The 14734-nt window shown below is 50.4% G+C and overlaps 2 protein-coding genes across 2 annotated transcripts; both read right to left on the bottom strand.

The window, feature by feature from the left end:
* Nucleotides 1-716: 716 nt before the first annotated feature.
* On the bottom strand, nt 717-2546 carry LOC138487511 (uncharacterized). The gene has a single exon (XM_069614015.1). The coding sequence runs from the start codon at nt 2544-2546 to the stop codon at nt 717-719; it is 1830 nt and encodes a 609-aa protein (XP_069470116.1).
* Nucleotides 2547-2980: 434 nt separating this feature from the next.
* On the bottom strand, nt 2981-4414 carry LOC138487510 (uncharacterized). Its single transcript, XM_069614014.1, has one exon. The coding sequence runs from the start codon at nt 4412-4414 to the stop codon at nt 2981-2983; it is 1434 nt and encodes a 477-aa protein (XP_069470115.1).
* Between the last annotated feature and the right edge of the window lie 10320 nt (nt 4415-14734).

The following is a 14734-nucleotide window of genomic DNA, read 5'->3' as shown; positions in this document are numbered from 1 at the left end:
GGTTGGTGGATGGAACACAGGTCTCTTTGTCTGAGGTTGGCGTATGGAAGACAGGTACCTTTGTCTGGGGTTGGTGGATTGAACATCTCTTTGTCTAGGGTTGACGGAGGGATCACAGGTCTCCTTGCATGGGGTTGGTGGAGGGAGCACAGCTCTCTTTGCCTGGGGTTGGTGGATGGAGCGCAGGTCTCTTTGGGGTTGGTGGAGGGAGCATAAGTCTCTTTGTCTGGGGATGGTGGATGGAGCACAGGTCTCTTTGTCTGGGGTTGGTGGTGGGAGCATGGATCTCGAACACAGGTCTCGTCATCTGGGGTTGGTGGATGGAACATAGATCTCTTTGTCTGGGCTTGGTGGTAGGAGCATGGATCTCGAAAACAGGACTCTTTGTCTGGGGTTGGTGGATGTAGCACAGGTCTCTTTGTCTGGGGTTGGTGAATGGAACATGGGTCTCTTTGTCTGGGGATGGTGGATGGAGCAAAGGTCTCTTTGTCTGGGCTTGGTGGTGGGAGCATGGATCTCGAACACAGAACTCTTTGTCTGGGGTTGGTGGATGTAGCACAGGACTCTTTGTCTGGGGTTGGTGAATGGAACATGGGTCTCTTTGTTTGGGGTTGTTGGTGGGAGCATGGGTCTCTTGGTCTGGGGTTGGTGGATGGAACACAGGTACCTTTGTCTGGGGTTGGTGGTGGGAGCATGAATCTCGAACACAGGTCTCTTCATCTGGGGTTGGTGGATGGAACATAGATCTCTTTGTCTGGACTTGGTGGTAGGAGCATGGATCTCGAACACAGGACGCTTTGTCTAGGGTTGGTGGATGTAGCACAGGTCTCTTTGTCTGGGGTTGGTGAATGGAACATGGGTCTCTTTGTCTGGGGATGGTGGATGGAGCACAGGTCTCTTTGTCTGGGCTTGGTGGTGGGAGCATTGGTCTCTTGGTCTGGGGTTGGTGGATGGAGCACAGGTATCTTTGTCTGGGGTTGGTGAATGGAACATGGGTCTCTTTGTCTGGGGATGGTGGATGGAGCACAGGTCTCTTTGTCTGGGCTTGGTGGTGGGAGCACAGGTGTCTTTGTCTGGGGTTGGTGGAGGAAGCACAGGTCTCTTGGTCTGGGGTTGGTGGAGGGAACACGGGTCTCTTTGTCTGGGGTTGGTGGATGGAACATCTCTTTGTCTGGGGTTGGTAGAGTGAGCACTGGTCTCTTTGCCTGGGGTTGTTGGAGGGAGCACAGGTCTCTGTCTGGGGTTGATGGATGGAGCACAGGTCTCTTTGTCTGGGGTTGGTGGATGGAACACAGGTCTCTTTGTCTGGGGTTGGCATATGGAAGACAGCTACCGTTGTCTGGGGTTGGTGGATTGAACATCTCTTTGTCTGGGGTTGGTAGAGGGAGCCCAGGTCTCTTTGCCTGGGGTTGGTGGATGTAGCGCAGGTCTCTTTGTCTGGGGTTGGTGAATGGAACATGGGTCTCTTTGTCTGGGGTTGGTGGTGGGAGCATGCGTCTCTTGATCTGGGGTTGGTGGATGGAACACAGGTACCTTTTTCTGGGGTTGGTGGTGGGAGCATGGATCTCGAACACAGGTCTCTTCATCTGGGGTTGGTAGATGGAACATAGATCTCTTTGTCTGGGCTTGGTGGTAGGAGCATGGATCTCGAACACAGGACTCTTTGTCTGGGGTTGGCGGATGTAGCACAGGTCTCTTTGTCTGGGGGTGAATGGAACATGGGTCTCTTTGTCTGGGGTTGGTGAATGGAACATGGGTCTCTTTGTCTGGGCTTGGTGGTGGGAGCATGGGTCTCTTGGACTGGGGTTGGTGGATGGAACACAGGTACCTTTGTCTGGGGTTGGTGGATTGAACATCTCTTTGTCTGGGGTTGGTGGATGGAACATCTCTTTGTCTGGGGTTGGTAGAGGGAGCACTGGTCTCTTTGCCTGGGGTTGGTGGAGGGAGCACAGGTCTCTTTGTCTGGGGTTGGTGGATGGAGCACAGGTCTCTTTGTCTGGGGTTGGTGGATTGAGCACAGGTCTCTTTGTCTGGGCTTGGTGGTGGGAGCATGGGTCTCTTGGTCTGGGGTTGATGGATGGAACACAGGTATCTTTGTCTGGGGTTGGTGGATTGAACATCTCTTTGTCTGGGGTTGGTGGATGGAACATCTCTTTGTCTGGGGTTGGTAAAGGGAGCAGTGGTCTCTTTGCCTGGGGTTGGTGGAGGGAACACAGGTCTCTTTGTCTGGGGTTGGTGGATGGAGCACAGGTCTCTTTGTCTGGGGTTGGTGGATGGAACACAGGTCTCTTTGTCTGAGGTTGGCGTATGGAAGACAGGTACCTTTGTCTGGGGTTGGTGGATTGAACATCTCTTTGTCTAGGGTTGACGGAGGGATCACAGGTCTCCTTGCATGGGGTTGGTGGAGGGAGCACAGCTCTCTTTGCCTGGGGTTGGTGGATGGAGCGCAGGTCTCTTTGGGGTTGGTGGAGGGAGCATAAGTCTCTTTGTCTGGGGATGGTGGATGGAGCACAGGTCTCTTTGTCTGGGGTTGGTGGTGGGAGCATGGATCTCGAACACAGGTCTCGTCATCTGGGGTTGGTGGATGGAACATAGATCTCTTTGTCTGGGCTTGGTGGTAGGAGCATGGATCTCGAACACAGGACTCTTTGTCTGGGGTTGGTGGATGTAGCACAGGTCTCTTTGTCTGGGGTTGGTGAATGGAACATGGGTCTCTTTGTCTGGGGATGGTGGATGGAGCAAAGGTCTCTTTGTCTGGGCTTGGTGGTGGGAGCATGGATCTCGAACACAGAACTCTTTGTCTGGGGTTGGTGGATGTAGCACAGGACTCTTTGTCTGGGGTTGGTGAATGGAACATGGGTCTCTTTGTTTGGGGTTGTTGGTGGGAGCATGGGTCTCTTGGTCTGGGGTTGGTGGATGGAACACAGGTACCTTTGTCTGGGGTTGGTGGTGGGAGCATGAATCTCGAACACAGGTCTCTTCATCTGGGGTTGGTGGATGGAACATAGATCTCTTTGTCTGGACTTGGTGGTAGGAGCATGGATCTCGAACACAGGACGCTTTGTCTAGGGTTGGTGGATGTAGCACAGGTCTCTTTGTCTGGGGTTGGTGAATGGAACATGGGTCTCTTTGTCTGGGGATGGTGGATGGAGCACAGGTCTCTTTGTCTGGGCTTGGTGGTGGGAGCATTGGTCTCTTGGTCTGGGGTTGGTGGATGGAGCACAGGTCTCTTTGTCTGGGGTTGGTGAATGGAACATGGGTCTCTTTGTCTGGGGATGGTGGATGGAGCACAGGTCTCTTTGTCTGGGCTTGGTGGTGGGAGCACAGGTGTCTTTGTCTGGGGTTGGTGGAGGAAGCACAGGTCTCTTGGTCTGGGGTTGGTGGAGGGAACACGGGTCTCTTTGTCTGGGGTTGGTGGATGGAACATCTCTTTGTCTGGGGTTGGTAGAGTGAGCACTGGTCTCTTTGCCTGGGGTTGTTGGAGGGAGCACAGGTCTCTGTCTGGGGTTGATGGATGGAGCACAGGTCTCTTTGTCTGGGGTTGGTGGATGGAACACAGGTCTCTTTGTCTGGGGTTGGCATATGGAAGACAGCTACCGTTGTCTGGGGTTGGTGGATTGAACATCTCTTTGTCTGGGGTTGGTAGAGGGAGCCCAGGTCTCTTTGCCTGGGGTTGGTGGATGTAGCGCAGGTCTCTTTGTCTGGGGTTGGTGAATGGAACATGGGTCTCTTTGTCTGGGGTTGGTGGTGGGAGCATGCGTCTCTTGATCTGGGGTTGGTGGATGGAACACAGGTACCTTTTTCTGGGGTTGGTGGTGGGAGCATGGATCTCGAACACAGGTCTCTTCATCTGGGGTTGGTAGATGGAACATAGATCTCTTTGTCTGGGCTTGGTGGTAGGAGCATGGATCTCGAACACAGGACTCTTTGTCTGGGGTTGGCGGATGTAGCACAGGTCTCTTTGTCTGGGGGTGAATGGAACATGGGTCTCTTTGTCTGGGGTTGGTGAATGGAACATGGGTCTCTTTGTCTGGGCTTGGTGGTGGGAGCATGGGTCTCTTGGACTGGGGTTGGTGGATGGAACACAGGTACCTTTGTCTGGGGTTGGTGGATTGAACATCTCTTTGTCTGGGGTTGGTGGATGGAACATCTCTTTGTCTGGGGTTGGTAGAGGGAGCACTGGTCTCTTTGCCTGGGGTTGGTGGAGGGAGCACAGGTCTCTTTGTCTGGGGTTGGTGGATGGAGCACAGGTCTCTTTGTCTGGGGTTGGTGGATTGAGCACAGGTCTCTTTGTCTGGGATTGGTGGATGGAGCACAGGTCTCTTTGTGGTTGGTGGAGGGAGCACAACTCTCTTTGTCTGGGGATGGTGGATGGAGCACAGGTCTCTTTATCTGGGGTTGGTGGTGGGAGCATGGATTTCGAACACAGGTCTCTTCATCTGGGGTTGGTGGATGGAACACAAGTCTCTTTGTCTGTGCTTGGTGGATTGAACATCTCTCTGTCTGGGGTTGGTGGATGGAACACGAGTCTCTTTGTCTGGGCTTTGTGGAGGGAGCACAGGTCTCTTTGTCTGGGATTGGCGGAGGGAGCACAGGTCTCTTGGTCTGGGGTTGGTGGAGGGAACACAGGTCTCTTTGTCTGGACTTGGTGGAGGGAGCACAGGTCTCTTTGTCTGGGGTTGGTGGATGGAACACAAGTCTCTTTGTCTGGGTTTGGTGGAGGGAGAATAGGTGTCTTTGTCTGGGGTTGGTGGAGGGAACACAGGTCTCTTTGTCTGGGGTTGGTGGAGGGAGCACAGGTCTCTTGGTCTGGGGTTGGTGGAGGGAACACGTTTCTCTTTGTCTGGGCTTGGTGGAGGGAGCACAGGTCTCTTTGTTTGGCGTTGGTGGATGGAACACAGGTCTCTTTGTCTGGGCTTGGTGGTGGGAGCATGGGCCTCTTGGTCTGGGGTTGGTGGAGGGAACACAGAATTCTTTGTCTGGGGTTGGTGGAGGGAGCACAGGTCTCTTTGTCTGGGGTTGGTGGAGGGAGCACAGGTCTCTTTGTCTGGGGTTGGTGGATGGAACACGGGTCTCTTTGTCTGGGCTTGGTGGTGGGAGCATGGGCCTCTTGGTCTGGGCTTGGTGGAGGGAGCACAGGTCTCTTGGTCTGGTGTTGGTGGATGGAAAACAAGTCTCTTTGTCTGGCCTTGGTGGAGGGAGCATGGGTATCTTGGTCTGGGGTTGGTGGATGGAACACAGGTCTCTTTGTCTGGGGTTGGTGGAGGGAGCATGGGTATCTTGGTCTGGGGTTGGTGGATGGAACACAGGTCTCTTTGTCTGGGGGTGGTGGAGGGAGCACAGGTCTCTTTGTCTGGGGTTGGTGGAGGGAGCATGGGTCTCTTTGTCTGGGGTTGGTGGAGGGAGCATGGGTATCTTGGTCTGGGGTTGGTGGATGGAACACAGGTCTCTTTGTCTGGGGTTGGTGGAAGGAGCATGGGTATCTTGGTCTGGGGTTGGTGGATGGAACACAGGTCTCTTTGTCTGGGGGTGGTGGAGGGAGCACAGGTCTCTTTGTCTGGGGTTGGTGGAGGGAGCATGGGTCTCTTTGTCTGGGGTTGGTGGATGGAACACGGGTCTCTTTGTCTGGGCTTGGTGGTGGGAGCATGGGCCTCTTGGTCTGGGGTTGGTGGAGGGAGCACAGGTCTCTTTGTCTGGGGTTGGTGGAGGGAGCACAGGTCTCTTTGTCTGGGGTTGGTGGAGGGAGCATGGGTCTCTTTGTCTGGGTTTGGAGGATGGAACACGGGTCTCTTTGTCTGGTCTTGGTGGAGGGAGCACAGGTCTCTTTGTCTGGGCTTGGTGGAGGGAGCACAGGTCTCTTTGTCTGGGGTTGGTGGAGGGAGCACTGGTCTCTTGGTCTGGGTTTGGTGGAGGGAACACAGGTCTCTTTGTCTGGGCTTGGTGGAGGGAGCACAGGTCTCTGGGCTTGGTGGAGGGAGCACAGGTCTCTTTGTCTGGGGTTGGTGGATGGAACACGGGTCTCTGTCTGGGCTTGGTGGAGGGAGCACAGGTCTCTTTGTCTGGGCTTGGTGGATGGAGCACAGGTCTCTTTGTCTGGGCTTGGTGGATGGAACACATGTCTCTTTGTCTGGGGTTGGTGTATGGAATACGGTTCTATGGAATGGGCGTGAGTCTCCCAATAGACGTAGCCCCTGGATTCGGGCACACCTCTGGTGTGGCACAGGTGTTGCATTTTGAATTGCTCAGCAGGTCAGGGTGGTCTCTGGTTTGAGGCCTGGGGTTTCAGATCAGGGCTGTGGTTTTGCTCCTGAGATGGTCTTGAATTCGAGTGAGGCTTCCGAGATCGGTTATAGTTCCTGCTTCGGCTGCAGATGTTGTAGGCGGTGCCTGTATGTCGGAGGCACGTGTGCGCGTGTGGTTTTGGTTCATCTTCTGACTCCCCTGTGGTATTTTGGGCTTTGTAGGCCAAATTTAAAGATTATTTCCTGTTGTTCATTGTGAAATGAACGAATGCGGGCAGCGAAACATGTAATAACTCCTAAAGCACATTCCCAGGCCCTGCAGCCGATGCCTCTAACTGCGTGTGCCACAGGGTGTGCGTGGGTGAGAGGAAGTGAGAGACGGCGAGCGGTGCCAGCGTGGGCCACGCAGCACAAGCTGCAGCTTTCCAGGCGTTGCTGGGGAGCGGGTGGGGGGGTCAGTCCCGACATTAGCGTAGCCGTAGCCCCGGATCTTTTCCAGGCCTTGCAGCACTCCTGTACCACACTGACTGGAGGCTGTACGTGCTAATGTGGTCCCAGGCAGGGCGCTGTACTATGAGAGCCTTCGGTCTCTTCAAGATGGCGGAGCCTGCACACCAGGAAGTCACACATGCCACCACACTCCGCCCCACTGAACAATGAGCACCCAGAGCATCAGCAGTGCCCGTGAGGGCCATTTCCCTGCTTTTGGGGTTCAGACGTATTTCTTATGATCTCAGATCGTTTGAATGTAATGTGTTTAATTTATTTTTTATTTATTTGTTTGTAATACTGTGGCAACAGCCCGCAGGCATCAGGGCGCAACAAGAACACAAATAGACAACAGCAAGACTGGGACAGGGGGTAGACAGGTTAGACATCAGTTTTCATGGGTTCCCTTGAATAGGTGAGTTTTCAGGGTTTTTCTGAAAAGCTGCAGGTTTGGCATGAGTCTGATTGGAGGTGGTAAGGCGTTCCAAAAGGAAGTCGCTTCGACTTACCCAGACCCCTGGATCGTGTGCGTTTGGGTCCCTGAATGGGGCCTAGGGTAATGCTGAGGCTTTGGGGTGGCCCTAGGTCAGCCTGTGCTGTGGTGTGTGTGTGACTGCACGACTGTTCTGAGAGTGGCAGTTACATCTGGGAGCTGGTTGCGTGTGGCCCAGTGCCAGGTCTACCAGCGCCCTGTGCATGATTTCTGGGTGCTCCAGAACCCATCCCCCACCACCCCCCCTCCGCAATCGCACCCCTAATCTACAAACTAATACCAGAATGCAAAGGGCGTGATTCTGGAATAGGCGCTGGCGCTGTCCCTCTTGTCACTCACTGTCACGTATAGTGTCCTCATTGACTTTCTATTAGTGAGTATCTCACTAATAGAAACTGATTGACTGACACTTTACATCGGGGCGTTGCAGATAAAGGGCGCCACTAGCTCACACAATGTAAGTTGTCACGTCGTTTACACGCTTGGACCTATAACATCACAGGTGAGGCTGCATGAGGGTGTGTGAGGCTGCACGTGTCTACGCCACAGGTGAGGCTGCACGTGTCTACGCCACAGGTGAGGCTGCACGAGGACCTGTGATACGGCATATGCCCCTGTAACATCACTGGTGAGGCTGCATGAGGGCGTGTGATACTGCATATGGGCCTGTAACATCACAGGTGAGGCTGCATGAGGGCGTGTGAGGCGTTGTGATACTGCATATGGGCCTGTAACATCACAGGTGAGGCTGCATGAGGTCGCGTGAGGCTGCAAATGTCTACGCCACAGATGAGGCTGTATGAGGACCTGTGATACTGCATATTGGCCTGTAACATCACAGGTACGGCTGCATGAGGGCGTGTGATACTGCATATTGGCCTGTAACATCACAGGTGCGGCTGTATGAGGGCGTGTGAAGCTGCACGTGTCTACGCCACAGGTGAGGCTGCATGAGGGCCTGTGATACTACATATGGGCTTGTAACATCACAGGCAAGGCTGCATGAGGGCGCGTGAGGCTGCACGTGTTGATGTCACTGGTGAGGCTACATGAGGTCCTGTGCTACTGAATATGGGCCTGTAACATCACAGGTGAGGCTGCATGAGGATGTGTGAGGCTGCACGTGTCTACGCCACAGGTGAGCTGCATGAGGCCCTTTGATACTGCATATGGGCCTGTAACATCACTAGTGAGGCTGCATGAGGCTGCACGTGTCTACGTCACAGGTGAGGCTGCATGAGGTTGCGTGAGGCTGCACATGTCTACGCCACAGGTGAGGCTGCATGAGGACCTGTGATACTACATATGGGCCTATAACATCAAAGGCGAGGCTGCATGAGGGTGTGTGAGGCTGCACGTTTTTATGTCACAGGTGAGGCTGCATGAGGGTGTGTGAGGCTGCACGTGTCTACGCCACAGGTGAGGCTGCATGAGAGCCTGTGATACGGCATATGGGCCTATAACATCAAAGGCGAGGCTGCATGAGGGTGTGTGAGGCTGCACGTTTTTATGTCACTGGTGAGGCTGCATGAGGGCCTGTGATACTGCATATTGGCCTGTAACATCACAGGTGCGGCTGCATGAGGGCATGTGAGGCTGCACGTGTCTACGCCACAGGTGAGGCTGCATGAGGGCCTGTGATACTACATATGGGCTTGTAACATCACAGGCAAGGCTGCATGAGGGCGCGTGAGGCTGCACGTGTTGATGTCACTGGTGAGGCTACATGAGGTCCTGTGCTACTGAATATGGGCCTGTAACATCACAGGTGAGGCTGCATGAGGGTGTGTGAGGCTGCACGTGTCTATGTCACAGGTGAGGCTGCATGAGGTCCTGTCATACTGCATATGGGCCTGTAACATCACTAGTGAGGCTGCATGAGGGTGTGTGAGGCTGCACGTGTCTACGCCACAGGTGAGCTGCATGAGGCCCTGTGATACTGCATATGGGCCTGTAACATCACAGGTGAGGCTGCATGAGGCTGCACGTGTCTACGTCACAGGTGAGGCTGCATGAGGACCTGTGATACTACATATGGGCCTTTAACATCAAAGGCGAGGCTGCATGAGGGTGTGTGAGGCTGCACGTTTTTATGTCACAGGTGAGGCTGCATGAGGGTGTGTGAGGCTGCACGTGTCTACGCCACAGGTGAGGCTGCATGAGAGCCTGTGATACGGCATATGGGCCTATAACATCAAAGGCGAGGCTGCATGAGGGTGTGTGAGGCTGCACGTTTTTATGTCACTGGTGAGGCTGCATGAGGGCCTGTGATACTGCATATTTGCCTGTAACATCACAGGTGCGGCTGCATGAGGGCGTGTGAGGCTGCACGTGTCTACTCCACAGGTGAGGCTGCATGAGGGCCTGTGATACTACATATGGGCTTGTAACATCACAGGCAAGGCTGCATGAGGGCGCGTGAGGCTGCACGTGTTGATGTCACTGGTGAGGCTACATGAGGTCCTGTGCTACTGAATATGGGCCTGTAACATCACAGGTGAGGCTGCATGAGGGTGTGTGAGGCTGCACGTGTCTATGTCACAGGTGAGGCTGCATGAGGTCCTGTCATACTGCATATGGGCCTGTAACATCACTAGTGAGGCTGCATGAGGATGTGTGAGGGTGCACATGTCTACGTCACAGGTGAGGCTGCATGAGGACCTGTGATACTGCATATGGGCCAGTAACGCCACTGGTGAAGCTACTTGAGGACTTGGAAGGCCACGCGTGGACCTGTAGCGTGGCCGCACGAGGACGTATGAGGCTGCAGGTGGGCCTGGTTCCTCTGGTGTGAGGCTGAGCCTTCTTTGGAGAGGCCTCAGTTTGCTTGGTCACTTGGCCCATGTGACACCGTTGCCTTTCCCATGGTTATGTGGTGTCCCCCAGGTGCAAAGTGTTGAGCAGTGACGTGGGGAAAGTTGAAAGGCGGCAGCATGTGGCTGTAGGTCAGTGGTCTTCAAGCTGTGGGCATGGCTCCACTAGCCGTGGAGTGTCTGACCCACAGGGAACTCTGAGGATTTCCCAGTGGGTCCTGCCTCCATGGGCCCCTTTTTCATGGATTTCCTAGCTTACCCTCTCTCCCGGTCACACCGCCCCATTCCTTTTAAGTCTCCACACCCCTTGCGTCCTTTTGAGCAAAATAATCTTTTATAAGCTCTCCAGTATTTTTTTCTTTACTCCTAAAAATGCTGGAGGTAGTTCTGCAGCTTTACGGCCACAAATCGACAAAATCAGCAAATTTCCGCCAGTGGTAATTCCACCAAAATCGAGTCCAATGGACTCCATAAATGGGGACTAACACTTGGAAAGGTTTATTGAGAGGCCAGCCTTAACACAGGGAGTTCCTTCCTTCTCCAATCTAGGTGTCACACAACAAACTGTAGAGGGGTAGTTGGATGCATTTTCCATAACTCCCGCCCCCTCGCCACCATCATAATGGAAGAGCAGGAGAATGGCCCTATGTGAGACTACATGTGTAATGCCTATACCACATCGAGTGTACGAGAGACGATATGCACTCAGACAACCGTATCAAATGTATACTCACACTGAGAGTGTGGAAGGATGCCGTATGGAAGGATGTCAGCACGCACCATTGGACATCATGGAGCGCTGAGTGAAATCTGACATGGATAGAGTGATGTGACAAAGAAGCTATATGAAGCCATACTGAAAAGACATGAAAATACTTAAGAGTGACAATGTAACTGAAGCTACAAGAGAAACATGTACGAAACAGTGAAGTAACTTGCGGACCAATAAGTGTAAATATGCAGTAATGCAAGGTAGAAAAGATATATAGGAACTTGCTATAGAGAAATATATAACATGCCAAGGATGGCCATAGTTGAAAAATGGACGCCGGCTTGTGTAAATATTCAATTCAACTACCTCAGAAAGAGATCATGGTTACAGAGCCAGGAGACACTGGAAGAACAGCTCTGAGTACAAAATAAAGAAGGAGTCTATGTTGGCTTGGGATCGCGATGCTATGTTTAAGGAATAGCTGCAAAGCACGAAGGAAGGCAGATGGATAAGTCATGGACGAGACATATTTATCTTAGATTAAAGAAGAAGAAAATATCGGCAACAGCCACGTATTGGACAATTAAGAGTGTATAAAGTCTATACAAGGTAGAGTGAGCAAGTCTCTAGACGCCAAGAGGACCAATGACGCCCATTATAATTAAATCAAATAGCAGTAAATAAGAGGCTGAACTATATGATGTTATACAATGTTGCATAGACCAATCCGCTGCCATTTGTTCACTATAATCAGTATTATACCTATTTCAAGAAGATTCCAGGTGTGTTTTACAGATATGAGACAGTCAATAAAGTACTAACTCGTATACATTCTATAAGTAAACATGTTCCCCTAGCCATCCCCTCCTGCTATTACGTTTTATGGTTTGCCACGTAGGATGACATCATAGATGATGCATGTTGGGGTATAAGACCTCTGTGTAAGCAAGTTTGTGAGTGAGTGTGCATGCATCACTCTGATGTTTGCCAGTTGACCCTGCTTTATTAAATTGAGAATAAAGTAGTACTTTACAATATACCTTGATTCAGTCTGGTTGTTTGGTCTGAGATCTTTTTGCAGGTAATTCCATCTAGCACAATAGGTGCTTCAAGGTGCTAGAGCACAACGTGGTTAAATGTCAGTTCTTCACTGAGCCCTATTTCTGATACATATCATACTCCTTGGATCCAATACCCTGAGCAACCAATGAGCCAAGAGCCAGGCCGTAGTACAGGAAATATATTTGAATTTATTTGGATGATAGGTAATAGAAAATTGCACTAAAATGTCACACACCACTTTTTCCATGGCATAACACAATAAACTTTTCTCTAAATAAATAACTCGCACAATTTGGTTGGGAAAACTGAAATCACAATATTTTACTTTAAACAAATTTGAAAACAAATGATCATCAACAAAGGTCCCTGAATAAAATCACTTTACATTTGCAAGGCTGTACAATTTTGGTTTTCCTGTGTGCTTAAAATAAACACAAGGTGAATTAGCAGTGGATATTTCAGCCTCGCCCCCTTACTTTGGTCTGTGTTGGGGAAATTGGACAGAAAAATTGAAATGATTTAAGAATTTTGGATTTCAGACCCCCTCCACTTAAAGGCCTGTGTTGGGGAAGCTGGCAGATTAGGGACTTTTTTGGTTTAGGGACAAAGACACCCCTCTTCCTAAAACAAGTCAGGATTAGCAGGCAAAATAGGATTACCTAATTAAATTACATTCTATAGTTTTCAAAGCACACTGGAAATGAACTTTGTTAATTTTGAATTTTAACAAAAATAACTCTGTGGTGTTCCGCCAAGGGGAATTAATTAAATACATTTTTGTTTTAGTTAAATAGGCAAAGGATCTACACAGTTTTGCCCCCTGGCACGCTATAAAGGGAAGGATTTAAGGCCAGCAGATTCTCACACCTTTTGGTTGCAAAGAGGTCAATTCTACTTACATAGAAAACCTCTGTTTAAAGTTCTGGAAATACAGATGCAAGTCAGGACCCTCTGGAAGGACATGGCAGGAGCCTGGTCACCCCACACTCGATGATGGTCCCCTGCTCTCCACCATAGGACCCAGTCTGCCTTTAAGTGCTTCCCAACAAAAGACAGCTCCACCCAGATGCAAACTCATCCAACTCTCCTTTTGGTGTTTCCTTGTGACTGTCAGATGATACGTTTTAGCCGCTCTCCTGGTGGTAATTGTAGCAGATCTCCCCTTTCCTCGTAGTGCATACACTTTATATACCAGTGATGACACCATCAAGTTTACAACATTGGGAAGTTAATTGCTAGAGTTCTGACAACGAGGATTGGCCAGTTACCATTCCCTCTCTTCCCAAATCCAGCTTATTTCTATTGATTGGTTTTAAGAGTCTGGAACAGACATATGGCAACTTCACTTTAAAATCCCCTTTTGTTTCTATATCAGCTTTTTGGCAAAAGATAGTTTTGTAGCCAAACCTCATAATTTACTAGTAACTGCGATAATATACATATATTCCGCTTCAGCTACTCATGGGGAATTTATGAAAATGACAGCCATTTCCACATTATGTTTTACAAAAAGCATAATCATTAGGAACATGCAATTTATTCCCCACATACCTAATTTTACCCTCCACCAGTCCGCCAATTCTTAAATTCGGGACATGTTCATACCAGCCAAGAACACCTTTTAGCTTGCCACTACAATTCCATAAATCACAGGTGGATGAAATTTATTTCAACAAAAGTGCCTGGAAATTACCTATAAAATAACACGTCAAACAAGGGAGCTGCTGAGAAAAATGCCTAAATGATAATAGTCCTTTTAAATTAATAGAAAATTGACTGGTTATGCAAACTGGAACCCTCCTATCTCCTGTGCCATTTGCCTCTTTTGGCCAGTGTTTTTATTAGTCTCTTTGTTTTTTGTAGTATAGTCTGTAGCTTGTAAATACTTGGGATGCATCGGCCACACAGAGATCCCCACTGCAGACATCTGGCATCATGTCCTCTTATCTGAAGGAGACAACTATTTCAATCTTGAAAGCTTCTATTTTCCGGTAGTTTTTCCAGAGTTCAGCCTTAATTGCAGCCCCTGTTTTCACACCACCTCCTACATTCCAGTCATGCACCAGCTAGTCCATCTACCACGCACAGAAATTAGCTTTCAGAGACACCAAGGGCCTCATTACGAGTCAGGCGGTAAGGGGTTTACGGCGGCGTAAACAGCGCCGACCCTTACCGCCTGATTCCGAGGTCCCTTAGCGCCATGGAGGATTTAACACCTGCTTTTAGCAGGTGTTAAAATCCATGGCGCTAAGGGACCTTGTTGTTAATTACGCCACCGTAATTTACAGTGGCGTAATTAACGCCTTCCCCACTCCCATTATGCCCTATGGGGCAAAAATGGGAATGGGGAAGGGTAAATGGGGATTGGGGACTTACCGCCCCGCCAACCTCGGAATGGGGCGGTAAGTCCGCCAACCACCATGGCGTAAACATAGTTTATGCCATGGTGGTAAAGGTACGACCCAGGCGGTAACTTACCGCCTGGGTCGTAATGAGGCCCCAAGTCTGTTTTCAACACCTCTTAGCAGCCACACTTTATTGCAGTTGTAAACAGCTGGAACGCCAGCCAGTCTTTCAGTGGTGAGTCTTTTGTGAAGTTTACCCCACAGCAAGCAAAAAGGTCTGCCTCACGCCAGCAGGAACATTTTCATGGAAACAAAGTGGGCTTTTCTTTTCAAATGTTTGCCAGTATTTTGCATGTGAAGCATAATATACATTACTTTTTGTCAACACGCACCATGTCTTTTCCCTGACATCTTTATGTTAGCATGGGTACATTTTCTCATGTCTTGCTTTAAACTACAAGCACACATGCAAAGCCGTTTTGGTGTCAGTGTTTAAAAATCCTGTTTTTCATGTGAAAGGGACCTTTGAATTTCTTCTACCTCTGAGAATTAAAATGCTGCTTTTCCTTTTGTAATGA

The sequence above is a fragment of the Ambystoma mexicanum genome, chromosome 9 (genome assembly GCF_040938575.1).
Source record: "Ambystoma mexicanum isolate Mex_15411 chromosome 9, UKY_AmexF1_1, whole genome shotgun sequence".
NCBI lineage: Eukaryota > Metazoa > Chordata > Amphibia > Caudata > Ambystomatidae > Ambystoma > Ambystoma mexicanum.
Note: the sequence above shows the minus strand (reverse complement) of the source record. Positions and strands in the feature narration are given on the sequence as shown.